Source organism: Tribolium castaneum, chromosome 6, assembly GCF_031307605.1.
Source record: "Tribolium castaneum strain GA2 chromosome 6, icTriCast1.1, whole genome shotgun sequence".
Taxonomy (NCBI): Eukaryota; Metazoa; Arthropoda; class Insecta; order Coleoptera; family Tenebrionidae; genus Tribolium; species Tribolium castaneum.
Window position 1 is genome coordinate 10,019,616 of NC_087399.1, and position 27,842 is coordinate 10,047,457.

Below are 27,842 nucleotides of genomic sequence, written 5' to 3' on the forward strand. Positions count from 1 at the left end.
TGTAAGGAAAACAGAGTACTTACATGTCTCCAATCTTATCATGAAATCAACTTAATGTTAATTAAAAATTAAAACCATGAAGCTACTTTTGGCTAGATCTGAAGAGCACCTAGTATTTGGAATGTTTATAAATAGAATGTGTGATAATATTGTAACTCAAGTGAGAACAGCATCATAATGTAAAAAAATACAAAAATAAATTGGGAGAGAAATGAGAAAGTAAGGTAAACTTGCAGTGCAGTTGAAATATACAGAGTGAGTCTGTTAAAAGTTTTTTTGTTATATTTCAAAAACGTTTTGGAGATGGTGGAGCATAGGCGTTTTGAGAATTTTTCAAAATTGTGCTTAACATGTTCATTTGTGTTGGAAGTTCGAATACCGGTCTTGACAAAAAAAAGGTTTTTTTTCGTTAAATTTATAACAAAACACAAAGTGAAGTAGAAGTATAACGTAGTAGACCAAGAAGTTAATTTACCTTTGTTGTTTTGTCAATAGTATTAAAATTTATACTAATTTCTATATAATTCTAGTTCAGCGGTTCTTTAATTTCAGAACGATTTTTTGGGAAAACTAGGCATTTTTGGTTTACATAAATTTTGCTTAATCTATTTGTTTTGCTATTTTCTTTTTTTTTTAAATTTTTGCTAAATCATTCCCTACTTGCTGTATACTTAAGTTTTCTGTCTGTAAAGGTAAATGCGTTTTTTAATATATTTTTCTTCTTTTTTCTATTAAATAATTAATTAATTTTTGTAGTTATCGACTTTATTACGTATTTATTCCACAAAACAATATTTACGCATCGCTTGTTTTAAAATACTATAAAAAATAGGTACTAGTTTTTACAGGGACTTAACAGTAATCCAATAATTAATTAATTACAAGTAATTAATTTAATTGTAAGAAATTGTGGATAAATTTTGAAAAAATTGTAAAATATAAAGTACGAGTATTTCATGGCGAACACTGATTTTTTCTGATCATTAGTTTTTGAATTAATAGTAAAAAATACTGTTACTAGACTGACCTTATATATTCTAACAATAGTCTTATCTTTTTTAATTTTATTTAATATATATAACAAAGAGATTTTGTACATTTTATTTAATTTATTTGTCTACTTATCTATTTATCTATTAATTTATTTTATTTTCGTTAGTGATTTTAATTTTAAATAGCAATTGCTAGACAAACTTCGCCTTCCGAGTTGTACTTAAAATCCTTAAATTCTTATAAAATTTGTTTTAATTGTTTTTCAATATTTTTTAGACATTTATAATGATTTTTTATGTAGTTTTATGTTTAATTTGCTGCTTTTTTATTATATCTATGTCCGTGAAACTTTTGCTTTAGGTTTTTTTTCTTTCTTCTATGCCTTGCCACGGAGACTAAATCATTGGGTGAAGACATGGAGCCATTGCTTAATAAAATATCCAATAAATTATTGAAAATGAAGCTCATTGATTATACTTTAACCTTATTTTAACTTGTATATTCTAAATGTGTGTCACAATTTTTTAAATACCTATTTACATGTAAAAAATTTCATAAAATCATCATTACTTGATTTTAGCAACTAAAGATATGCATACTTTGTTTTTAATTTATTTCGCATTTACTGTTGTTCCAGTGTCATGTTTATCTTTATTTTAAAGTTTTTTAAATGTGTTATTTTTATTTTACAATTATTTCATTCTGTTGATTTTACAACATAGATTTTCTATGCCCTTTTTATTTTTATTTTTAAATTCATATTAACACCGTACAGAGTTTGTCAACTATAACATTTAAACAGTTGGCAACTATGAATTTAAATTTTATACTGTCTATTCTTTATTAATTAAATCGTTATCATTAGTAATTTTTTTAAGATCTTCTCAAACATTAATTTAATACTCACTGTGCGTGTTTTCTGTATTTTTCAATTTTTTTTTTTTATTTTTTGTTTTTGTGTTGTCTTTTTTTGTACTAGTAACACATTTTGGCTTTATTAGGTGTTAGGTCCTTAATTTATCTTTTACTATTTACACACTTATTGTGGTTTATGTATTCTTAATTTTAGTCTTCATGTTCTTATTTAAAAAAATTAATTAATGTTTTCTTTCTTTATCTTCTAAACCAGTTCTATTTTATTTTTTTTGGTTTTATATTTATCTCTTTAGTTTTATGAATAAAAAACTGTGTTGGAAATAGAGTTTTGTATTTTATTTTACTTAAGCGACATTAAATTTGACAATGGGATATTTGTGGTATTCTGAGACGTCATAGAGTAGAGGAGTTTTGTGCCAGTAGTTGTTAATTGCGTCAATAAGTGCATCTATGGCACCTCCAACAACATCTTCCATCACTTCCAAAATCAAGCCTTTCATTAATTTTGTGATCAGTTTGGTCAAACAGTTGAGCAGCCAGTCGACGATTGCGTGTCCAGTGAATTTAAACGTAATATTTCTGTAGGAAAAATCAATTTTTTACAAATTTTTATAAACAAAAACCCAGAAACTTACCCAGAATTAGTGATGCTGAAATCTTTCAAAGTCAAAGCCTTGTTTTTGAAATCGAACCCAACTTCTAGATTCATTGCAAGATCGGTCACACTGCCCTCAAGTCCTCCTTTGGGCCCCAGGTTCATAATTTTTGCACTGTAGTCATAGGTAAACTACGAAATTTTATTAAGTTTTACACTTTATGGGAAATAAAACTTGATTCTTACTCCAAGTTGGTCAAAACCGAATCCTACTCCAACAGTTGCAGTTAGGTTGAAAATATTAAAGTCGAACTTTGCATCGTCAGTACGATGTAGTGTCGAAAAACCCAGCAATTTACCATTGGTCAGATCCAGCTCTCCATGGTAGGTTATAATCAGGGTCTGTAATGATATTTTTAATTTGTCAATAATTTTTTTCTCAAAACCTACGTAATTGAATCCTGCATGCATGTCTTTGAGAGGCAATGGATCGAAATTTTGGGCAATAAATCCATCAACAATGCTAAACAATTTATCGATGCAAGCATTTACGTTGTCTTGGATACCATCACTAGGTCTACCATCAAAAAATTGTTACAGAAACAAATAAAAACACAATTCAAATACTTACTGGCTGGGTTTGCAGATGTCGATAATATCTTTCCATTCTTCGTCGGAAATTGTGATGGGTTTGTTGGAGAGTTGTTTTCTGATATTTGGGATATTTCTGAAGATGATTTCTTCAAAGGCAACATCGACTTCCTTGTTCGGAGATGGATAAGCGCAAACACAGACTACCAAGAAAGCTGCAAGGATTACTTTTCTCATCTTGGATGATTTCGTTGATATTGTAGTAAGACGACTGTTTTTGATTTTGTGAAGAACTGGCAGTAGTGCGTAATATATATATAGGGGGTCTCTTATCATTAGTTGTACTACTTCATTAATCAAAAATCAAAATTAATTAAAATTATTATATTGTTTGAGCGATAATATGATTAATTTTCATTCAGTGTGACATTTTCGTTAAGAAAAGAGAGTACTACTTAAATGTTTCTAATCTTATCTTGAAATCAACTTTTTAATTAAGAAATGAAAACGAGATGATCTACTGTTATTTGAAATGTTTATATATAGAACATTTGATATTACGAAAAGAAAATAATAAATAATAATTTGAAGAATAGTTAAAGTATAGAATATTGTACAAAACAGCGAAACATATAATAAAAAATGAACAAAAAAGCAAAAATGTTTAATAAAGCAAGAAAAGTATTTTTCTCTAAATTCTAATTGGAACAAAATTAACTAAATAAGAAAAATAAAGAATTAAAAATTATTAGACAAGATGAGAAGAAGAGGAGAAGAGATAAAATAGAGACAGAACAAGTAATAAAAGAAAAAACAATGCCACAAAAGTATAGAAATAAAAACAAACAAATAATAGTAATAATCACAAAAATAACATTGATTATAAAAACCGAGAAAATTTTTTACATTCTTAGATAACTATTTTTGGGTTTTTCTATTTTGGTATCAATTTTATATTTTCGCAAGTTTACCTTTTTACTTTTTTTATGTTTAACTTGCACATTTTATAGCCGATTTAAAGTAAATCTAAAGAAAAACATGTGAAACGGAAGTGAAAAAGACGAAAAACTAAAATCAAAAATGCTTAGAGAAGAAGATAAGTTGAAATAATATACAATGAGTTTAAAACTAAGTAAAAATACTACTTAAAAAAATTGACGGAAGAAAGAAAATCAAGAAACACAATTTTGTTACTATTCTTAAATTCTTATTTTTATGATTTTGAGGGCAATTTTATGTTTTCTTAAGTTGCTACTTTCAAATAGACAATAATTGTTCATCTTTATGTTTACATTATTACTTGGAAAATTTGTAAACTTATAAAACCATATAGATATCAATATTATTAGAGTGGGAATAAGTTAAAGAAGAGATAATGATTTCCTCTGAAAATTTGGTCAATATTTTTAGGATTCTTAAGACGAGCCTTGTTACTTTAGTTATTTTTTTTTGTTGGTAATATTTTAAGGTGTTTTTTTAATATCTAGATCTTAGATTATAAACACCATTTTAAAACGCGTTTCCGATAGCAACGTGTTTTCACTATTTTAAATCACGCTTCCCATAGCAACGTGTTTTAAGTTAAAATCTTTTAACACTTATACAAAAACGCTTAAAGTTCGAAGGCTGTCATTATGCAACGAGCGTATGCGAGTGTTTTCGCACTCGGCTTATTAATAACTATAATTTAATTATTTAAATAGAAAGCTATGTTTTTTATTGCGTTCTTTTCAAACTCGAGTAATTCTAAGAAAGTTGTTATTTATTTTTCATACATAATTTATTCGGCTTTCGAGGTATTTACATTTTATATTTTTTTAAATCGTTAAAAATCAATAATGTTTTCTTTATTATTATATTTAATAAGTTTAAAATCAAATTTGGGTAACTGAAAAAAATTTAGATTTTTTCTTTATAATTTAAAAGAACTAGAAGTTAATTCTGACGCTTTAATTTATTGATATGTTTATTTTTTTTTATTGAATAAAGGACACGCCCTGCTCAAAATTAAATAAATATAAATAATATTTCCTAATATTCATCTGAAAAACTTTAATATCCCATATTATTTTTTTGTAATAAAAAAGTTAAGATAACTTGAAATTTATTATTTGTTAAACATAGATCAATGCTGAATTAAGTTCTCTTTCATCTAGTGAAATAAAAATTGGAGCATTTCATTTATGAAAATTATGATTAGATATTTAAAGTTTTCTGAACGTAACCTAGATAACATTCTAGGAAATTCAGAAATACCAAAGAAAGGTCTTAAGCTTTCTTTTTCAAATGTCTAATTATTTAAAAGAATAAAGTTACTGATTTTGGAACGAGAATCCAAATCCAGAAAATAAAGTGTAAGTACCTCGTAAACGGCTGAAGTTATTAAGTATAGAGAAAGCTGATGAAAAGGGTGATTTTTTAAGAACAATTGTAATAATCTAAAAACGTAGTTTACTATCTAAAATAACGAAGTTATTTACGGGTGAGTACAAACTTTCAGCAAATATCTTTATATGAAATCACAACACTTCTAATTTGGGGTTCAGACAGAACACACTGTACGATCAAGGAGTTTATAGCTCCGAAATTCAACTTGTAATTTATCAAATATCGATTTTTGTACCAAAATATCTGAGATAAGAATTAATTCGCAGGCCATACGTCAGTTTCACCCCTGAAAAGTTTTTCTATATGATCCTTCGGGCGTTTATTATCTTCGAAAACTCAAAGAACCGTCTGGAGAATCTCATAAAAACTTATATTATGGAGGAAAAGTCGCGCGAAAAATCAAATTTTCATGGACAATTTGCGATTCTCGAATCAATCGTAAAAGGAAAAACCCCATCTAATCTTTATTTGAACTTGCCTCATGTCATCAGCCAGATCAAATATTTAAACGACCGACTTTCCACCTGCTTGTATTAATTTATTTAAAAGTCACCCTTGCACCCTGATCTGAATAGGATTAGTTTTTCGTATCGTCGGAAATTTATGATCCGGAGGGGTTGCAAGACGTCGATTAATAGCCGAACATTGAAAGATGAGGTGTCTACAACATTACAACCCCTGCTGAGACAGATTAGATCCCAGACTCTACCCCACCTAGTCTTCTTGTCTAATTACAATTAAAAAGGGGTAATTAAGGCCGGCACTTATTATTCCAACGACCACAACGTAATTGATGTCGGAAAAAAATTCATAAAAGCTGCACAACTCTTCGAAGATCATAAAGTTGTTTCAGTTAAGCTCGAAAGCGCCAAAAGAATTAAAATATGAAAATGTATGAGGAGAGCAAGCGCCGACTGGATTAATGTAATACGGTGCGTTGAAAGTCGATTTGTGAAGGGAATTTTACTTCAGTCGGTTATTATTCCACTCGAATTACCTCAAGAAGCTCAAAAGTGCGCGCCATTGTCTTCACTAACTTAACTAGCTTTGAGATTTTAACTTCAAGTAAAAAATTATTATCTAACTGGTATAAGTTTACGTAACGTAACAAGCTTTCACGACTAATTATTTTCCTTCCATTAACTACCGAACTTTGTTAAACTATCAAGAGAAAAGATCATCTGTTTCATTTAAAATATTACCACAATTACTCACATTTTATCCAAAAAAGTTTATCAATAATAATTTATGATCACACAGCTTGGTTCAAATGAGATTTAAATCGTTAAAATAGGTCTAAAATATAAGAATGTTCTTTCAACACTTTTTTTATCTACAGCAGTGTTTTTTCAAAAAAATTGCCTAAACGTAGTACAAAATTGGTAAACTAAAATGTAAGATTTTCTGTTCATTTAGGAAGTTTTTTTAACGTTGAAACTTAGAAAATTTGAAAAATTTAACATAAACTAGTAAAAAAACCTTTGGACGAATGACGAATGTAGTATTGTGTATCTACGAGTATTACTTGGTGTGAATCTAGGAACGTTTTTTAGGACCGGTTTATAGAAGCGTCATTAATTTAATTTGCAATTAAATGCGTTAAATTAACTGGTCACGTGACCAAAATGAATATATGTGATTGGTCCATTCGCGTCGTTAACTTTTAACAACGAATTAAATTTTAACAAAGTTTTGTATAAAGCGGCCCTTAGTGAAAAAATTACCACACTAGAAAAAACTTTTATTAAACACATTTTTGTTTCTATTATTTTTCAGCAAAAAATTGATTATTAATTTTTAAAGATGGTCAAAAGTTAAAATAGAGAGTTTGAACCTAATTTGCCAACAAGTTTTCACTTAGTTTTAAGAAATTCTTAAACAATTTTCAAACACATATAGAGTCTATTATTCTACTATAATTTAGTATAGTATAGTATTATTCTATAGTCGTTTCGTTTTGGGAATAAACTATCTATTTAGAACTTGGAGTTCAGAAAATTTATTGTTATGATTTTTTTTAATAACTTGCAATGCCATTTTTTTAGTCGAAAATTATACTAATCGGAAACGTCAATCCCAAGTCAACAGTTCGATTGTTAAAACTATTTACAAAAATCCGCAAAATACAAATAAGGGTTAAGTTTTTGGTGTGGATCGACATTTTTTCACTTCCATTTCATTACAGTGATAGCTAAAGTATGGAACCAAGAAGCGTTTTGTAACTACTTTAAAAATTATAATTTTTTCAAGAACAATATTTTTCGAAATTTATTTTAGTTTTCGGGTTATTCAAAAAAAAAAAATTTAATAGCACTCTACTATAACTTTTTTGGTAAAAGATTATGTTCTAAAAATGACTTCTAATAGAATTTCATAGCTTTCTCGCTGAAAAATAACATTCTAAATTAAAAGAAAAAACTAAAATTTTGCGAGAATTTGCCTAAACAAAATGAAAATTTGCTCGCAAATTCGGTTTGAATGTTTCTATGATCATTTTTTATTTTACTAAATTTGAAGTATTTTGCCAAAACAAAGCAAAAAATCGAATGCGATATTTTTTTTTTTAATTTAGGAACACTTTACAATGGAACGTTAAAGCAGAAGTATGTATTTTGACAAAAATACAGAAAACAAACAACAACAAAAAAGACAGAAAGGTAACGTATGAGAAAAAAGTAAAAAAATCTCTAAATTAAATCAAGACAAGGAATAATAAAACATTATAAATTACGAGGAAAAATACTGTAAAAGTCAAACTATGAAAAAAAAATGGAGAAGTTAGATGACTTAAGGCAAAAATAAAATGTAACAGAATTTCGATTGTTTACTCTAGTTACTATAATGCTAACTTGATCCAAAAGATAACAGCTGATAATCTCACCACATAAAAGTTTTTTAAAGAATGAACACAAGAAAAATTCTTCTACAAAATAAAGTACTTTCACTTACGTTATTCAGAAAATCACTTTGGTTACAAAGCCATACAGGATATTTATGATAAATTTTGAAATAAACATAAGTGTTTAGTAAATTTCCTAAAAGCATTTTCTAACGGATTTACATAGAAAAATGTATTATTTTTTGTGATTTTTTTTATAAAAAGACTACTAAATTATTGTACTGGTGTTTCATATATGATGAAATTGTTAAAGCAACTCAAAAGTGCATTATTTGCTGTGAATTTGGCAGTATTTTTCAGTGAAAAATTTACTAAGTTAGGGGAAAATTTGAAAAATAAGTGATAAGACAATTTAATAGATTTATTAGAGCATTTTTTAATACTATATGGGAAACTGATTTAAAAAAACAAATTAAAATAGGAGTAGCTCATTTTTTATTTGATGTTAAGTCTTTGTGGGATTATCATACTTTTGTTTTTTTACTAATCACAAAGATATTTCTTAAATGTGATTTTTCTTCATGAACTCATTGCCCTAAAATCTGTATGTAATTCTTATTATTATTCATTTGAATTTTTTCCCTGCTTTTGCGAATTAGCTATAACTGCTATAACTGATACAAGAGATCACATAATGAAAATTTTGTTGTTATTTGGCGATTTGATTTTTTTTCAAATTTTCAAATATCTAAACTAGTGTTCTAATTCAACTACTTTTTCCTTTAGAAAATATGCAAGTTGACATTGACTATAAGCATTAAACCCAAAAGATAAACTCTTTGTATTTTTTCGAGTTTTTGCTTTGAAGGACCAACTGCTTAATAAATTAAAGCGTGTTTCTTACTTTAGTTGTAACCCTCTGTAGAATTGTTTCAGTTCGTGAAACGTGGCTTATTTAATTACGTGGCAATTTTTGAAACAAAATTCGTTTTGAATGTAACAATTTACACTCCCGTTGACAACCATTGCACTCATAGTTCATTTACGAGGAACAAAGCGCACACTTGAGTGTTCCCTCGATCCTTATTGCATCGTAAGTTATAACCGGAATGCATTTTATGCACACTAGAAAGCGCAACCTGCCATTATTATAACCAGCAATGGAATCTTGGCAGCTTTAACCGGAAATGCTGAATCTTCTATTGGATCGATGCTGTAATATGCAGATCGGTATGTCATAACCGCCATAGTTGGTTATGGCACATATGCAATTATCCTGTTATAAATTAACCATCGTCGCTGCTACCAGACGGGCATTAGATTAACATAATTGCCAAAGGACGTTTCACCTGTAACTGATCTATTCGAGGACTTTCGAAACTAATTTGTCGATTTGTTTTTCTAAAACAGTTTAAGTGGTGGAAACCCTACGTCGAGATAAATCTCGTAATTAAACTATTTCATTAAAAAATCAGTCTGATCAATAACTGTGTCAAAGATTGTAAAAGATAACATACTTATTTATTTTGATAAAAATTTCCAATGTTTACTACGTCTAATGAAATTAATTAATGACTTCATCGGTACCTCAAAAGCACTCAAAACTCCAATTAAAAATACCTGCTTCATTCAAGTACTTACTTCATAGTAGTTTCAAATTATACAAGTACTTTTTTCTACTTATATGTACAAAACTATATAATTTAATGGCTAAGGTTTTTTTAATGTGTGTACAACTGCTCAAACAGCCAATAAAGTTTACAAAAAAATAATAATTATTATACAAAAAATTTTACGTTGGTGCATAAAATAACACCAAAAATCACATTTTTTTTATTCATGCAGATTTTAATATTTTTGAGGATATCTGTTTATTTATTTATTTATTTTGATGTGTTAACAAAATAAATTTTGCATACCTACTTATTACATTTGTGTTGTGTTAAATAGGCCACAAGGGTACTTTTGATTAAAACTAATATTTGATAGCCGATTTTGTTCGATTTAAGCTTACTTTTCAACAAAAAACTCTCTTTTAACCAAAAAATTTAATTTATGCCAAAAATTGTAGACTTGAAAATGAATTAGTTCTATGCAGCATTTTTGTAATTACTGGACTTTCAATTTATTTTTGAATAAAAACGAGGGTTATTTTTAAGGAAATCTTTCTTTTTCTTGTCGACACAAGAATGTATTTTTTGGCATATCTCGTTTGACTATTTTATTTTGTAACAAAAAGTGCCCTCAATAGAGATGAGAAGTAAAATTTATAAAAAAATTTGCTTTGAAATGACGCAAGATTATTTAATAGAAAATCTTCTTGTTTTAAGCAATGCAGAATATTATTTTTCCAGTTTAGGCTCGAACTTAATTTTCATACAACAATCTGGTTTTTTAAATTTTTTGACTTAATTTGTTCGGTTTAACGAATGTTTCATGAGGATCGCTCCTATTAAAAAAATTGTACTCATAATTGTCTACAGGGCAAGGACTTATCAGGTAACACTGAAAAAAATCACATGACTATTGAATATTTCTTCTTGTTTTAAGCAATGTAGAAAGTTGTAAAAATATGCTCTAGTTAAGTTAAATCTTTCACATTATTTTGTTCGACTTTAACTCCCTTTCAGTGGAGATCGCTCTTGAAAATAAAAATTAGTATGAGCACAACAGTCTGGTTTTTTAATTACTTGTCATTTTTTATTGAATTAGTGATAAAAAACTCTTCGACGACATAGAAAATAATAGATTAAGTTTTAATTGCATTTTAGGCAATAATGTCTTCGATTTTTTACCTTATTTGTTAACGACGATTTCTACTCTATTTCTATTTCTATTTCTATTTCTATTTCTATTTCTATTTCTATTTCTATTTCTATTTCTATTTCTATTTCTATTTCTATTTCTATTTCTATTTCTATTTCTATTTCTATTTCTATTTCTATTTCTATTTCTATTTCTATTTCTATTTCTATTTCTATTTCTATTTCTATTTCTATTTCTATTTCTATTTCTATTTCTATTTCTATTTCTATTTCTATTTCTATTTCTATTTCTATTTCTATTTCTATTTCTATTTCTATTTCTATTTCTATTTCTATTTCTATTTCTATTTCTATTTCTATTTCTATTTCTATTTCTATTTCTATTTCTATTTCTATTTCTATTTCTATTTCTATTTCTATTTCTATTTCTATTTCTATTTCTATTTCTATTTCTATTTCTATTTCTATTTCTATTTCTATTTCTATTTCTATTTCTATTTCTATTTCTATTTCTATTTTCAACGAATGAAGCAAGATTTCTTATACATAATTTTCAATATTCAAAACCATAAGAAGGGCTCAAATATGCTAACTTTTATTACCTTTTTGTCAAATAAAGTATTTTTCTTTCAAATTTTATTTCCATTTCTCTACTTTATCTCAACACAACACTTGATACCAGGTAATAAAAATACGAGTTTTCTAATGACCTTTATTCAAATATTTGTAAGTAACTTAAAATCGAATAAATCTCTTTCCCAGCTCAGAATAACACAATTATTTTCGAGTCGTAATAAGTAGCTTGGTGGCCTGATGGCCGAAATCCGGGCTTTCCGGTGAGTACTCCACGATTACAAAGGTCGGGCAGGTCTAATGTAGGTGAAGAGTGGTGTATGTACTCGTATCTTCCGATTTATCCGGATTAATCTATTCAAAAGGCAGGCAGAAGCTTACCGGAGCTTTCCGTAGCCGCTAACGAGTAGAGGATTTAGCTCGTCGCGATGTTTTTAAGCCCGAACCGTATTTATTACGACCCCCGACTGGAAACTAACATGCACTAAAAGCGGCCGGTTTTAACCGACTCCGAGCAAAATTTATGCAAGCCGCCACTTTGCGGCCGGACCTTTTCCCCTAAGGTCTTGCAATTATTCGATAAAAAAACAAGGGTAGGACCTGCATTGTTCCCCAAATAATCGATGGGTGGCCAGACAAATTGTTACTAAGGCCCTCGGCTTATCACAACTGTTCTAGTGTTTAGTTATCGACTGGAATGGCGCTCATTTACTTAACTCCTTGATTATCCCGGAGCTTAGTTCCGGGTTTAGGAAAAATAGAGGGGGAAAGTCCGGGACCGGAGTATATGTCAAAAGCGACAGCTGTCAAACCTTCATTAAGGGGCAATCAACAGCCGGAATTATTATTATGATTGAGTGACGAAAATCAGTTGGCAAACCTGCAAATATTTGGTCCATTTTTATTGTAATTAGTTTTTATTGTTCTTGAATAAATGATGAAATAATAGAACTGATATAGTTGTGACATAGTAGCGTTAAATTTTATCCCCGGAATTAATTTTCCGGCTGTAAAATGGTTTTAATGGCGAGTATAAAACTTGGAAATTATTTTTACAAGTGAATTTATCATGCGGCGCAATTTGAAATGGTGTACAATAATTTTATTTAATATTTATGACTCATACGCTTTAATTAAATTTCGTTTTGTTTTTTTTTTGCTTGCAGGCAGAAAACTTGCTTGCGCAGCAGAAAAACTTGACCTTAGACTTTTGTTCCAAATTATTACCTATATTACAACGCACTGAATAATTCATGGGCAATCACAACGAGCTAAATAATTTAGCGTTTCATTTTTTCGTCAAGTCTTTCTCCAACTTTGGCCATTGGATGCAGGTTTTGTTTCTTTTGCAAGTGACATGTTTCGATTATTTCGGCCCATCACCGGAAACTACCGGAAAGAGCAATGCTCCGTTTCCGGGCGAGTATGTTTGAATGTGGTCCCGCAACTGCAACAAGTGTCGTTTGATTTTATTGAACGTCGTTTTCTCGGACTTAAATTGGAAAACGACGATGGTAACGATCGCGACATGCCGAGATTATGGCTTGATTTGAATAGAAACAGCAACGTATATGCTAAAACGACACATCATTGTATAATTAGTTGCATAGTTTTGTCGTAATTTTCACGAATTAGAGTGTACAAACGTACCGGATTTTCACCGGAAGCGCGCATGCAGAATTCAAACCGCTACGTTGTTTGATTTAGGTATGGAACAATACAGGAGAGTATTACCCGGATTGTTGGGTAGTGAGTAATTTATGGCGTCCCGGAAACAATGGACTTACATTTCAATACCACGGATTTGGATACGACACAAAAATTAATTCTTCAACTCCAAAAGTCTCAAATTAAGGAGCAGCTGAACAATTTGATAATAGTTATTAGCAGGAAAAGCATTTCCTGAAATATAGAAGAAAATTGATGCAAACCCTAGCATTATTGTGCTAACAAATTAAATTTTTCTATGGAAAATGATAATGCCCAAATAAGGAATAAATATTTTATTTTATTTTGATTTCAACATTAAAACAGGGTCCTACATTCAAATTAATTTATTCTCTCATTTAGAAAATTTGGTGTTTGATTATTTAAGAAGTTTTTGCATAAGTCTAAAGAGGAATATTAGTGCAAGTTGTATTCTTCACATACGAGTATGTAAGGATGGTAAATCAAATATTAGCAAAAACAATTTATGTCTGAAACCCCTGTAAGAGTTTCTACCTTTAGTTTTTACCTTGTCTTTTGGTTTCAGAAAAGGAATATAATTTAAATGGTTTACAGTAGCGCAATACAAAACCCAAAATTTTGACAGAAGGAATGGGTGAATTTATGTTTTGTAAAAGAAAACTTCAAATAAAATAAAACACCTCGATCAATTGCCGTGTTCCGAAACTGATTGTATATTTTTTTCTTGGCAATTTAATAATCTTACATTTTTAAATATAGTGAAACTTCCATTAACGGATATCTCCGAATAACGGACACCTCTTTACAACGGATATTTTTGTAGAAACGTAAGAAAACCTATATTAAAATTTTCACTTCCCATCAACGGACATCTCTCCACAGCGGACATCCAAAGGTTCCCCATCGGTGTACGTTGAGAGGTTTTATTGTATTAATTAATTTATTTATTTAATACACTCCAATTTTGAATCAACTGAAAAAACTAACAAAGGGCCTATAATTAACGACTATATTAGTTTTCTGAAACGCATCATTCTTTAGCATTAGAATGAAAATACGCAGAAGTGGAATCATTAACGCCTTAATACAGTCCTTAACCAAAAAGGCCTGTACCTACTACCTGTATTACGCCTGGCAAAGAGTACGTCTGAGTAAATTTGGAAAAATACTGGTAAAATGATCACAAAAGGTAAAAGCAAAAAACAATGCAAAGTTGGTCAAAAAAAAACATTTTTAACAACGTAGACCTCAAAACTTAAGAACACCACCTTGTAGAAATAATAAGGGAAAACCCTTCTTGTCTTGTCTCATTTAGAAAATGTGCTTAGTTATTTCAAGAGGTTTTCGTAAAGATTTTATTGATTTTGAATGAATTATTTTCAATATTATGTGTTGTATAGCAAAGAGCCCTACGGCCAAATAAATTTATTTGCTGATTTAGAAAACTTAGCGGTTGGTTATTTATGAGGTTTTTGTACAGTTTTTATTGATTTTAAATAAATTATTTTGTTATATTATAATAATAATAATAAAATAATAATAATAATAAGTTTATTGTCGGAAGATATTGAAATACATCGACTTGTCAGTAAGATAAAAATATAATGATAACACACACACACACTTTATAGATTGGGCCACATTATATTTATCTACTTTAAAACATGGAAAAATATTCATTAATACTTTATAGGCTGCACTCAGTTAACATATTTATTATTTTAGTTTTAAATGTTTTGAGAGGAAGATGTTGATCTTTTAGATTTTGAGGTAGAGAGTTATAAAGCCATATTAAAAGCTTACTCTACTTTTTTCGTATTGCAAATACTGCTGTGGGCAACCTATTGCAAACTTCATAAACATGGGGTGCTCACGATAGTTTGTTGTCTAAAAATAGTCCAAGAAATTTTATGTGTTCAATTTATTTGAGTTGCGACTGAAGTTCAAATACTTTTGTAACTGTTTTTGTTTTATTTAGGGCTAATTTATTGGCTGCAAACCACTCATCTGCATCTCTAATCATTTTTTCCTTAATCGGTACCACGTTCTTCGTCTTGTTTATAGGAATACCTATGACGTATCATCAGCATACATTATTGTTAGGATGCTCTTGTTCATAGAATTTTCTAAGTCATTTATATAAACTAGAAAGAACAGGACCCAGTATGGACCTCTGAGGTACCCCGTATTTTATATGTCCTGCTTTACTTAGTGATGCGTTGATTTTCACGTATTGTTGTCGATCTTCCAAATAGGATCTAAACAGTTTTAGACATGTTCCCCTTACTCCATAGCAAAATTTTTTCGTGATCAACGCAGTCAAATACAGAGCTAAGGTCCGTGAATACACCTACATATGTTTGTTTATTTTCAAATGCTTTTGAATATCTTTAACTTTGATAGCAAAGAGTACCTACTACCTTCGAATAATTATTTTAATTTATTTGCTCATTTGGAAAATTTGTTGTGTGCTGTCTTAAGGGTTCTTATATAGATCTTATATAATTTTTATAGATTTTAGACAGACATCATATTTTAAGGAAACTAGCCATTAATCAAGTAATGTTTTTGTGTTTATGTAAGGGTCGTAATCTTACGTGAATGAGCCTGTATCCGGGGAATATTTTTTAATAATAAAAACAGAGGGCGAATCTGCGTTTTAAATGTAGCACATATTGCCGGCAAGATGGATGGTTCACGTGCGCGTTTCAGCAGTGTTACCAGCATAACGTCACCCATAAATATTCCCCCGAGCTCGGGTATTTAATACCGCCGCCGCAATGATATGTAGACACCACCCCCGTCAGCTATCTTGATTCAGCATTACAAATTTACGCAGTGGAGATTGCGCTGGGGGGCTCGTGTAATTGCCATTTAAAGGGCAAATTTATTTAATCAAAAAATGAGCCGAGACACGAACCGCTTTTCGAAGCTGGTGGATGATAATTTATCTACACTACTTTTTAAAATGGTGTATTGTTTGGGTATAAATGGGGCTGTTATTTCGATTTATGGCTTTCGAGTTCTGAAGATTAAGGAGGTCGTCTTGAGTTTAGCGAACTAACAAAAATGATAATCGCGAGATTGTCTTAGTTTTGGTTAAACCACCAACTTGTGAAAACTTCCAGAACAAATTGCACTTCCAGGGATGATAACAACACTTTATGGATAAAAGATTCCTCAACAAAATCAACAAGCTGAATCGTTTGACGCAAAAAGTTGGTTATTCCCCGCGGTCACTTTAATTTTACACGACTCGTATTTTTAAATACGACCAAGCGCTCCTCTGGGCTTTCTGCCGCTCCCAACCCGCACTAGAGCAATGATAATTAAAGCCCCTTTTTCTTTAATCGCTCTTTTACACGAAGCCAAAGCAAATTACGGCCCGTTTGATCGGTATTTTATTAAACTAAGAGCAATCAGTCGTTCGTCTAATTGTGTGCCGAGTCCCATTATTAATTATCCGTCGCCGGAACGCTCTTTAATTAAATGGTACCAGGTGGAATCAACAGAATTTTTATCGAGAGATTTATTCGACAAGACGTGCTCAATTCTTAATTTCACTTGTCGTGGCGACTAATACGATCTGTTTAATTTGTGGCCTCGCCGAGTGAAAAACCCTGTTCGAATCAATCCTCGCTACGTGGACGCTTTAATTTGCTTTGTGCGAACGTCGATCGCCCTCAAAAAATTTCAAACACTGCTCACAAGCCTCGAATACTTCATCTAATTAAACTAGTTCTGCTTTGCCACGTATGAACACAATGACGATTAATTCAGCATTCGTGGAATTAGACGTTTGTATGTAGGTAATCAACGTATGTAACAGAGTCTTGGGAGGTTTCACTGGAAATACTAAAAAGGGGAACTGATTTTCTAAACAAATAATTAGAAAATAAAGTAATTTTAACTTCTTCAAAACACTTTTTTTGACTTGCTACAATTTTCTATTGTGTACCTGTTATAGTAAGGCCCTCTTAGAACCTCTGTTTTGTGGTTTTGGGTTTTAAGAATCATAATATCGAAAATTGAACTGAATATGCCTAGAATTTGTGAACTTTATCTTAAGAACCTTTTATTTAGACAGTATTAAAGTTAGACAAACGTATTTTTCAAAAGGTATTTAAATTTTAGAACATACAGTGTGTATCAGAAGTACATATCTTAATTTTAACAGGTAACTGAGCTAACAATTAAAACATCTTTACTATTTAAAATTTTTCAATAAAAAATTCGCGAATTTACTTAAAATTTGGAAAAAGATAACAGACTGAAACGTGGACCCGCCTATGAGTACAAAAATAAAAGAGCCGAACGATTTTCGTTGTATTAGAAATAGAGAATTTAAACAATTTAAAACAACAATGAAAATTGTTGCTATGGATACAAACTAGTTATTAAACACCGGCTCGTTTGCACAAAAGGAAGGAAGAAACAGTGGAAATTATAAATAAGAATATTTCAAAAATATATAGAAAAGTAGTTGTATTTGATGAGTTTTATTACGTGTTAAAATTAACACACGTATTTCTGATACACTCTGTATATAAATTTTACAATACTAAAATCCAATTCAAGACTTTGGTTCTAAAAATGTTGTTCACAAATATTCCAGTACTTCCTTCAACCACTTTATAAATCATTCTTGATATTAATATTTGTTGAGTGTTTTTATTCCAATTTTTCAAGTGTATTTAAACTTTTATACTATTGTCGTACTGTATAATATACTGAATTTTGTAATTTTGTGATTAACAAGTTCCAAATGTACCAACATCTGATCAGAACAAATAAATTTACATATTTGAGCGTAGGACTCTCCGTTATATTGCTAAATTAAAAAGGGTTTCTTGTGTCTTTTTATGTCTAGTTTTAGGATAACGCTCTTCAAGCTTGTCTATCGAACTGTCACGAGTGTTAAGAACTTCACGTTTTAAAAATATTGTTTCTACATGGGGTGGTCCGCAAAACTCTAAATCTAAAGTTGATAAAGGAAATACCTCTTATATTGTGTTTTACCAAACAAATTCTCCATACTAAAGCATAAAAAATTGGTCGACTGCCCTCTAGTTGTTTCAAAAATTATTTTTTATTTCCTTAAATGAGTCATTCATTTTGATGCTAGTGATTATAATGAATAAACAAATTCGAAAGAAGTTACAGTTATGTCACCACAGTTATTACTATCAATAAAGTTTATGAAGCTTAGAACAGAAGAATCGAATTCTGTCATAGAAAAAAAGTACGAGAGAGGGTTATTACAATTCGAATAAAATTGTAAGTGATATACTGATATGCTATTTTTTGGATAGAAGAAAAATACAATGTAGCTTAAATACAAGGTGAGTAGTTGTGGATTATTTCAGATTTTTTTTAATATGCAATTAATAATACTGGAATAATACTGATTCCAGCTGACCAGATCAGTAATCGTTAAAAAATTTTGAAATTAATCCATGATTACTTTGTTCTGGGTGTTTGTCTTGACAGTTTTGCTAAAATTTTATTATGGACTATTATTATTTAAAAGATTAAAAAATTGAAAAAATCTAGTCCTCTATAAAAATTATTTTCCATTAACATTAAGACTTAAAGGAAAAATAAAATACTTTTGGCCATGTAGTAGACTTTTGAAATTATAGAATGATTCTTATTGTTGATGGGAATTTTTTTTTAAAGAAAACAAAATTTTAGCAGATTTTTTCAGTTTTCAGATTTTCTTTTTAAATTAAATAAAGAAGTTACCGCATTTTAAAAAACTTTATTCCCTACAGCCCGAGTAGAAGAATGTATCCTGTAAAGCAGTTTCAAAAATATAATTTTAAACGGCTTTAAAATACTAACGAAAATGGTTAAAATTGACTCTTTTTAGATCCCTTAATTATAGTCTTGAGTATTTTTTTAGGCGAGCCATTCTTTTGGAAATTATCTTTGATAAAAATAAGTTTCATCCGGTAAGCAGATGGGTCCAGGACAACCCTAATTTGGATCTTAGACTATTAATTAAAAATATAAAACATTTTTGATTGTAATATGCATTTTTACCCATACTTCTTTTTCAAATTTGAAATTAATTGTATCCAAGTATAAGTACGGCCTACCTTAGAGTACACACATATTCCGATACTCCTAAAAAGGATTTTTTTAAACAGTATTTATGTTAGTTTTTGTTGAGTGTTTTTATTCCAATTTTTCTGCTCTCTTCAGACTCTTCTACTAACGTTGTTTGGTATATTACTGTTTTTTGTGTTTACCAAATTCCAAATCTGTTGATTTTTAAAATGATCTTTGTAAAGTCTTATGCCGCCAACAAACCAACACTCGATATCAGAGCGAATAAATTTATTTGAGCGTAGGACTCCTCCGATTCTATTGAAAAACTAAAAAGGGATTGTCCCTGATTTTTTATGTGTAGTTATAGGAAGATGCTCCCCAAGTTCGTTCCTCATACTAAACAGTCTTGAAATTTTGGATTTGGAAAATATTGTTCACGCGTATTTCTTGAAATTAATGCTTGTTTAGTGTTTTTATTCCATTTTTTTGGTTTCTTTTTAACTCTTCTGCTATTGTTGCGCTGTATAATAATGTATTTTGTGTTTACCAAACTCCAAAATTATCGGCTTTACAATGATCTCTGTAAACTTTTATTCTGCCAACAAGCTAACATCTGGTATAAGAGCGAAAAAAATATTTGAGCGTAGGACCCTCCGCTAGATTGATAAATTAAAAAGGGTTTTCCCGTATTTTTTCGCTAGTCTTAGGGCTAGGGTCTTAGGCTCTCCAAACTCGTCTCTCAAACTACCACAAGTATAGTTGCCACTTCTTGACGTGCGCATTTGATTATGTTGAAATTTTTGACGTTCCAACCTGACGCGGAACTCATCGCCTTTCCGGAAATGAAAGCGCGTCCTTACAAGAACAAGACAAATGGAAAAGCGTAACTGTAACTGTAAATACTATTATTATGATGAATGTCCTCCGTTGACAGGTCCATAAAGTGAAAAGTAGGAGTGTTTAGAAACGGGGGAAAGATACAAATGGTCGGGCACGTCATAAATTTTTATGAAGCTTTTTTCGGGATATAATAAGGATATTTATTCATTTTTCTTTTTCTCAGGCTGCGTATGTGTTGTTTCAGGATTGCCCTCGATGCGAGACAGTCTGACTAATCCCGTTCACGTCTACGAAGGCGACGATGCTCTTATTACGTGCGTGGTTAGGGATATTGGGGAGAACACCATCATGTGGAAGAAGGAGGACAGGGAGCGGCACAGCACCAGGGTATTGACGGCGGGGGATAAGAGGGTGACGGCTGATAAGAGATTCGCCGTCTTGCACGATTCATGTAAGCATTTCTTCGACTAAGTAAGTGGGCAAATCCAATATCCTCAATTTAAGGGAACGTTGTTTGCATTAGTCTCGATCCTTGCCCGTTGTGCAAATACTCAAATTGATTTAATTTGCTATTTGTGCATCGAATATTGAACGACTCCCTGGTTCTCCACTGCGAGAATTGTATTAAAATCTTTTATACGAAATTTTCTCCCTGAAAAATTCTCCTAGTTGCAACGCAACCGGATATTGAATTTTCTATATGAATACAAATTTCCATTTATTTTACATTGTGTATGCTCACATGACGTCACTTTTTTTAAATTGGTTTCCAGAATCCACCATTCAAGGGGCGATAGTGGATATTGTCTCATTTAATTTTCATGGAGACAAGACGCCTTGAAACATCAACGACATTATTACACAAGTCCGGAAATTTATTGATTTATACCCACCTTTTCACCGAAACTTGAAACCTATATTTTTATACGAGCCAATTACCCTAAAAGATTCCTGCACTTCCAACTTTACAAGTATCGAATTTATATTTACGAGAGCTGGGAAAACTTTAAAGGGTCAATTATGGACTAACGTGCAGCGGTGTCAAGTCTGCCAAATTGCAATGAACTCTGATTTGCACAATAAATACCTAATAAATATGAAGTTACAGATTATGTTTCCTTTACTCGTGTTTTCAGGATTATAGTAAGCGAATTTATGATCGATTGATTTCTGGAGAATCCGGTCAATTTTCCGGGACTATACAGCGCAATCCGTTGCGATGTCTTACTTTTCGTCCAAATTCAATCGTTTTAATCCCGGGAATCAATTTGCGGGTTATAAATTTCCGATTGAGCTTTCTTCGCTGAAGTTTCAAATAATTGAGTGTCGCAATTGGAGCTTTTCAAAAGGGGCTCAGTTATTGCTTTCTACCACTAAAAAGAGTAACACTTGTATGTTTCTAATTCTTTTCAATAAGAACCAACATTTTGCATTTTACGACCCTAGTCACCGAGTTTTATTAAAACCGCTTGCTAGAAATAACACACTTTAAACTTTTTCCCGGTGAAACTCGCGTCGTTATATTTTCGCGAAATTAAATAATGTCCGGGATTGGTTTTTGCCAAGGAAGGAAGCGAGAATGGAAAAGACGGAAACATCGAACCAAAAAATATTCAATAAGTTAAGGAAGACACGATCATTTATAAGATCATTTAATGCGAGTAAATCGAACGCAATATAAATTCCTCGGCGATTGGAATTCACTGCGCTTATGAAGCGCCATATTACTGAAAGTTTTCAAATAAAAGGACGCTGCGTAACGACATTAAGGGACGTTCGGCCCATATTGACTTCAAGACTCCGCCAAATCCCGATCTATCAACTCTCTAACTAGCACTTGGTCGTGCTCCACTGATTTTTTAATTGCTTGATTTTACTACTCGTGGCACGAATTAACTGGAAGTTTCGTGATTTGGATAATTATGCCTCCTCCCTCATTTACCAATGCAATTTGATCCACCACTAACACAGGGTGGGTCATAATCTGACACACTGTGAAAAAGCAAATCAATTCCCCTATTATGGGTGGCTGTAGCGCGAATATTGGGCCATTCCCTCAACTAATACACCGCCATTTCAATAAAACTGCGTTACCTCGCCGCCATTTTGATTTTATGACCTCGTAAAATTTTAACAGCACCACAGGTGAGTCGTTTATGAATCAAAAGGCGGGCCACCTAGCTAATTGCACAATTTTAAGAAGTGATGATGAGTTTGTGTTGGTATTGTTTTTGTCCCATTTCTATACCGATCGCTTCTATATACTGCCATATACTGTTTTATGGTCCCTTAAAGAAAGATCCCCTTCATTTCCAAGTCAAACGAAACACATTCTCGCAAATATATAAACATTAGATTTTGTTACAGCCGCTTCGTCGGATGAAACCTCCGACGTGCCTTCAGGAGGAGACGTTTGGGTCCTGGTTATAAAAAATGCTAAACCATCCGATTCGGGAGTATACGTGTGTGAAGTGAATAGTAATCCCATTGTTAGGAGTTTTCATAAATTAAGTGGTTGGTTGTGTCTCGAACTCTTATGCAATTTACCAGTTTTGGTGTTTTTCTAGTACTGTCGAAAGCACTGCTACCGCCGAGTAACACAACGGATGCCTCGCAGTACGAAGACCAGAAGCAACAGTTCAGTAGTAAAGCTCACAACTATACCGACTGTTGCATTGCGAAAAATGTTTCGTCCAACTGTCTAGGGTTTTGCAACATTCAGAGCATTCTGGAAGGTAAATTTCCTATTTTCAAGTAAAACAAAAATCGAATTGTTTTTGCAACAATGATGAATTCAACATACTGGTTGATAAAACTGATGTATATGGAAACCTTTATATTTTTTTGTTACTTTTTAAAGTTTCCAAACAACATTGGAATAATTCTGAATAGAGCGAATAAATTTATTTGAGCGTAGGACTCTCGGTTACTTAGACTCGATATTACCATTGCAAGTTAACTTTTGGATTGTTGGTTAATTCTGGGTTAAAATGATTGATAATTACATATAGTTACTGGTGGAGTTTGAATCAAAGTGTGTGTTAAATTAACTTATCCAGTAAAGATTTTATTTGCTGAACATTGGTGTTTCTATGGAACAGTTTGCGATACATTATTGACTTGGACTTTTTAAAACTGAACATAGGATAATACAAGTAATAGTGTTACGTAATGTTTAGCGAAATACCATATAAAACACAAAATCTAAAAACTCTAATAATGGATTAATGTTAATTTTTTAAGATGGAACTAGAGAAATAGTGTTATGTGTGTTATGTGATGTTCAGTAAAATAAAAACCTCAGTATATATACACACCGAGCCAGAAATACTGTGCCTGTTGGCAATACTGAATTAATGTTTTATACTCAGAACGTCCGAAGAGGAGCGTTCAAGCAAGCGCGTGAACGCAAAATTTGAATTTGGATTTTTAAGAAAAGTAATAAACAAAATGCTTTCTTTACCATTGTATGTTGTTTCTAAATTCAGTCACTACCTCGCAGGTCAGTTTGTATTTCATTTTAAGTATTTGTAACCGAATTTAAACGGGTTAAAAAGTCTATTTAATTTTTTGTTCTATTAAAAAAACTGTAAGTTCAAATTGCTTGAAAAAATATGGTGACTTTCTGCGGACCTTAGTAACAATATACATAAATTTGAAAAAAATTGTTAGTGTCATTTAAAAATAAAATGAAAAAAAACTCAATTTTTAGCCATTTTATTTTTTCTATTAAAAAATGGTACTATGTTTTTTGATAATTTTTTGTATAGGTCTTGTATATCACTTACTTGTAGTACTATATTTTTTCATGCCATTTGAACTCTAGGTTTTTCCATAAAAACATTAAGATTATTACGCTGTTTTCCCCGTTATAACTTGGTTACAAATATTTAAATCGAGATAAGAACTGATCTGCTAGGTAATAAGTGAACCTAGGAACATCATCCAATTGTAAAAAAAAACGATTTTGTATATTATTTTTCTTAAAACTTGAGTTTTAAATTAGTGCATTCGCACGCCCGCCTGGACGGTGAGCCCAGGATACAATGGAGTACCCTTCCAGTTAACAACAGTTCAACACTCTTGTGAGGGTGTACGTCGAATAATGGTCAATAAAAATCGAATCCAGTTTCAAATTACAAATAAAAATACCTTCAAATTGGTGCCAACTATACTTTAATTAAATATCCGTTAATAGCTTAGCACATTTAGTATGAATAAGCAAGTACTTATAATTTTCAACAAAGAATGGCATGTCTTTACTTAATATAAGGACAAATTCTCTACCAAAATTATTCTTTATTTTTAGACTAATAAAATAATTTGTATACTTTGTAAAATCATTGTCTTTTTCTTTTGATTTGTTGATCTTCAATTTTTAAATTACGTTCAATAATTTTTCTTCTTCTGAAGTCTAAATTTTAACGTTTTATTAATTAATTGTTCATTTATATTTATAATTTTCAAATAAGCAAGTTTTCTCCTGTTCACCTGGTCTACACTTGCGAACTTCTCATAGTTCCATCTTTCGCACTTTTCAAGCTACTTTAGCAGCAAACGTATTTTTCTCTTATAAACTGCTACTTGACCCAACAGTAGTATTTATGTCTTATTTATTTGTGATTCCACAATCTGATTTTTTAATTGTTTTTATTCTAATTTCTTGAACTTTAAAAACCTTTGGCCCAGAAAAACCTTATAGCTTTATGGGTTATGGCGATCACACGAGTGGTTCTGCTGCCTATTTTAGATTTTTTTTGCTAGCCTTACATTTTTTATATTAGCGTATTTTTTTTTAAATCATAGACGTACACGCACTACTTACTCTTTGGAATTGAACATTTCTTCAATTTTCTGCCAAGCCTATTCTTGATTTTGTATTTCCTGTCGAAAATGTTCAAATGCAGAAATTTTGATGTTTTACTATTATGAAATAATTGAGGCGTTGAAATATTAAAAGGTCTAAGTGCCATTTTCTCTTAAAATGAGTTTGTGTCATAAAAAGTGTCATGGGGAATAATTTTAATCATCAACTGTGACAAACTTGTGTTGAGTTGCGTTGCTTGTAAGTGCCACTATATGTTAAACAAGTTTTCTTTGAATAACTATTTGTTTTTATTTTAATATTTTGGTACTTAGCCCCTTTGATATTTCAACGCTTCAGTTTGCTAATTACCTGAAGTTAGTAAACTGTTATCATTGCATTGGAACCTACAGTCAGTTTTGTAACCTTAAAGGAAACTTGCAATAGAAATACGTGATCTTAAATGATTCAAACGAAAGCTGCCAGAAGAGTGAATAAATTTATTTGGGCGTAGGACTCCCAATCAGCTAATTTTGGTTTACAATCAAAACTTGCTTAAATCTCATCAGATTTTATCTTCAACTACATTTTTTTCTTGGTAGATACACAAAATTTTATGTAATTTAGGTAGTACTGGCCAAGATCCTGAAAACTGCGAGTCAGATTTTCCCTCAATTGTGCGATGCATGGCAGACGGACGCAATCACGTCCCTTGCTGCATCCAGGAGAGAGTACCAGACATATGCCAGGATGTGTGTCGCGGCGAATACACTGCAATTACCGACAACATCAAAACACACTTTTCTTGTTCTGCTTACACCGAACAAACTTTAGCTTGCATCGTTGAAGGCATAGGTATTTTTCCCCAACTGTCTCTCACTACTTGAGATAATAACACAAAAAATTGTAGAACTCCTCCCCAGCCCGCCACAAAACGTGGAAGTGGAAGCCTTGACTGAAAAATCCCTGAAAGTATCCTGGACCCCTTCCTTATCAAACTCCGAAACCGTCACAAACTACGTAATCAACGTCACATCGCTCCGCGCATTTGACGAACACTTAATCGAGACAACTTCCACCCCTAAACCCCCGATGAGCAGTCACACCGTCCAGGTGAAAGTCCCCCCAAGTGAAAACACCACAACTTTGAACAATTTGAACCCATTCACAATGTACGAAGTGACCGTAACCGCTGTCAACATCCACGGCTCCAGCCTCCCTAGCTACACCGTTCGCTCCCTAACTCTCACCCCTGGCAAAATGAAGACCACCAAAGTGGGCGAAGCCCCCCAGCTCCCCGATATCAAAACTTGCTGTGCAAAGAAAGGAATCGCTCATAAAACTTGCATCAACAAACTTTGTGATCCGGCTTTGGCCGACACTGCAGAGATTACCGATTTGATGATTTGCGCTCCGTGGGCCACCGACACTTTCAGCTGTTTGACCAATGGACTTGACCACACTCCCTGTTGCAAAGCGAGGGGTTTGCCCGAACTGTGCCAACAGTTATGCACCGGGAATGTCTCCAGTATCGATTTCAACTACTTCAAGTGTTTGAGGTACATGGGGGAGTACACGAATTGTCTCCTTCAAGGCTATGGCGTTTTGCCCAGTGCTCCCACTCAAGTGCATATCACTAACATTGAGACTGAGTTTGCGATTTTGCATTGGTCGGCGCCCAAAACTCTAGGAGATACCGTACTACATTACAATGTCCATTATAGAAGTGTTGCCACCTTTGATAATGAGTATAAAGCGATTCCGAAAGTTCACAGTCCGTTTATTTTGGAAGATTTGGAGAGTGATACCGATTATGAGGTTTATGTGGAGGCTGTCAACACCCATGGGGTTGGGATGCCGAGCAGTCGGATCACGTTCCGGACAGAAAGCAAGGTAAATATTCTCAGTGTCATAAAAATTGCAACACCAAGAAGAAATACGAATTTTTTGATGAAACTGGGCACAAATTTTAGACTATTAGCAGGTATTAAATGATTAAAATTTGAACGTTTTTTGCTTATATCTCGAAAACTGTTACTCCTATCAATTTTCATCTTTTCACCAAAATTAAAGCTCATAAAATTTTCTACAAAATAGTTATTTCCATACAGTTTATTAAAAGATTTATTTAAAATATGTATATTAAATCAATTATTTATTAATATTTTACTGAACAAACATGTAATTTAGTTTTTAATGTTTGAGACGAAGACGAAAATGCAGCATCCAAAGACGATTCTGAAGACTTCAGTGACTTCCATGTCTCCTCCTTTCTTCTATAATAAAGTGTTGGAGCCAATTAATTTAGTTTATTGACAGTTTTTTAAATTACAAAATATTTTCTTTTGAAGCAAGTTTTTTTGAAAGATTATTTATATCCAACCCTATAATTTGCTTATGGTTAGTTCTACAAGAAAAATGCATATAACCATTTTATAGAAAATTTTATCAGCTTTAATTTTGGTAAAAAGATAAAATTTGATAAGAGTAGCAGTTTTCGAGATATAAGCAAAAAACAAAAAAAAATCTGTAATCTTAATTATTTAATCAAGTGGTAAAGGAGTTTTTAACACTTAAACTCTTTTTACCAGCAAGTGTTGTTCTTCCAATTTTTTGCTTTTCTGGCAATTTTTAAAGTGATTTTTTTGTGAATTTGTTTGGTTTCAAGTGTTATAAAAACGAAAATATGCCTAGAGTACGACAAAAAAGAAATTACCAACAATTAAACAAACTTTAAAGAAGCACAATTTTTGGGAAACAAATAGGTGTTTTTTTATTTAGAGAAATTGCTATTTGTTTGAATAGAAATCCAAGTACCATTTTGCGATGTTATCA

The 27,842-nt window shown here is 31.4% G+C and overlaps 2 protein-coding genes across 2 annotated transcripts in view; one reads left to right on the top strand and one right to left on the bottom strand.

Annotated features, from left to right (window-relative positions):
* The window catches only part of LOC662235 (uncharacterized protein), a 109,071-nt gene that overhangs the window by 71,007 nt on the left and 10,222 nt on the right, over nt 1-27,842 (top strand). Inside the window, exons 4-8 of the mRNA XM_008197963.3 lie at nt 20,448-20,654; nt 22,571-22,717; nt 22,771-22,938; nt 25,635-25,862; nt 25,918-26,900. Of these exons, the coding sequence (XP_008196185.2) occupies nt 20,448-20,654; nt 22,571-22,717; nt 22,771-22,938; nt 25,635-25,862; nt 25,918-26,900 (1,733 nt within the window). The remainder of the gene's footprint in view (nt 1-20,447; nt 20,655-22,570; nt 22,718-22,770; nt 22,939-25,634; nt 25,863-25,917; nt 26,901-27,842) is intronic.
* LOC662271 (uncharacterized) lies at nt 2,184-3,353 on the bottom strand. Its single transcript, XM_971324.4, has 5 exons — nt 3,096-3,353; nt 2,915-3,041; nt 2,711-2,866; nt 2,505-2,656; nt 2,184-2,448 (listed from the first exon to the last, which is right to left on the bottom strand). The coding sequence occupies exons 1-5, from the start codon at nt 3,290-3,292 to the stop codon at nt 2,214-2,216; spliced, it is 867 nt and encodes a 288-aa protein (XP_976417.1). The 5' UTR covers nt 3,293-3,353; the 3' UTR covers nt 2,184-2,213.

What these genes read in the sequence shown, in the direction of transcription:
- LOC662271 (XM_971324.4), bottom strand. Translation starts at nt 3,292, where the DNA reads ATGAGAAAAGTAATCCTTGCAGCTTTCTTGGTAGTCTGTGTTTGCGCT. An exon ending in TGCATGCAGGATTCAATTAC is followed by an intron (nt 2,867 to 2,914) that starts GTAGGTTTTGAG and finishes ATATCATTACAG; the next exon opens with ACCCTGATTATAACCTACCA. An exon ending in TTCAGCATCACTAATTCTGG is followed by an intron (nt 2,449 to 2,504) that starts GTAAGTTTCTGG and finishes TTTTTCCTACAG; the next exon opens with AAATATTACGTTTAAATTCA.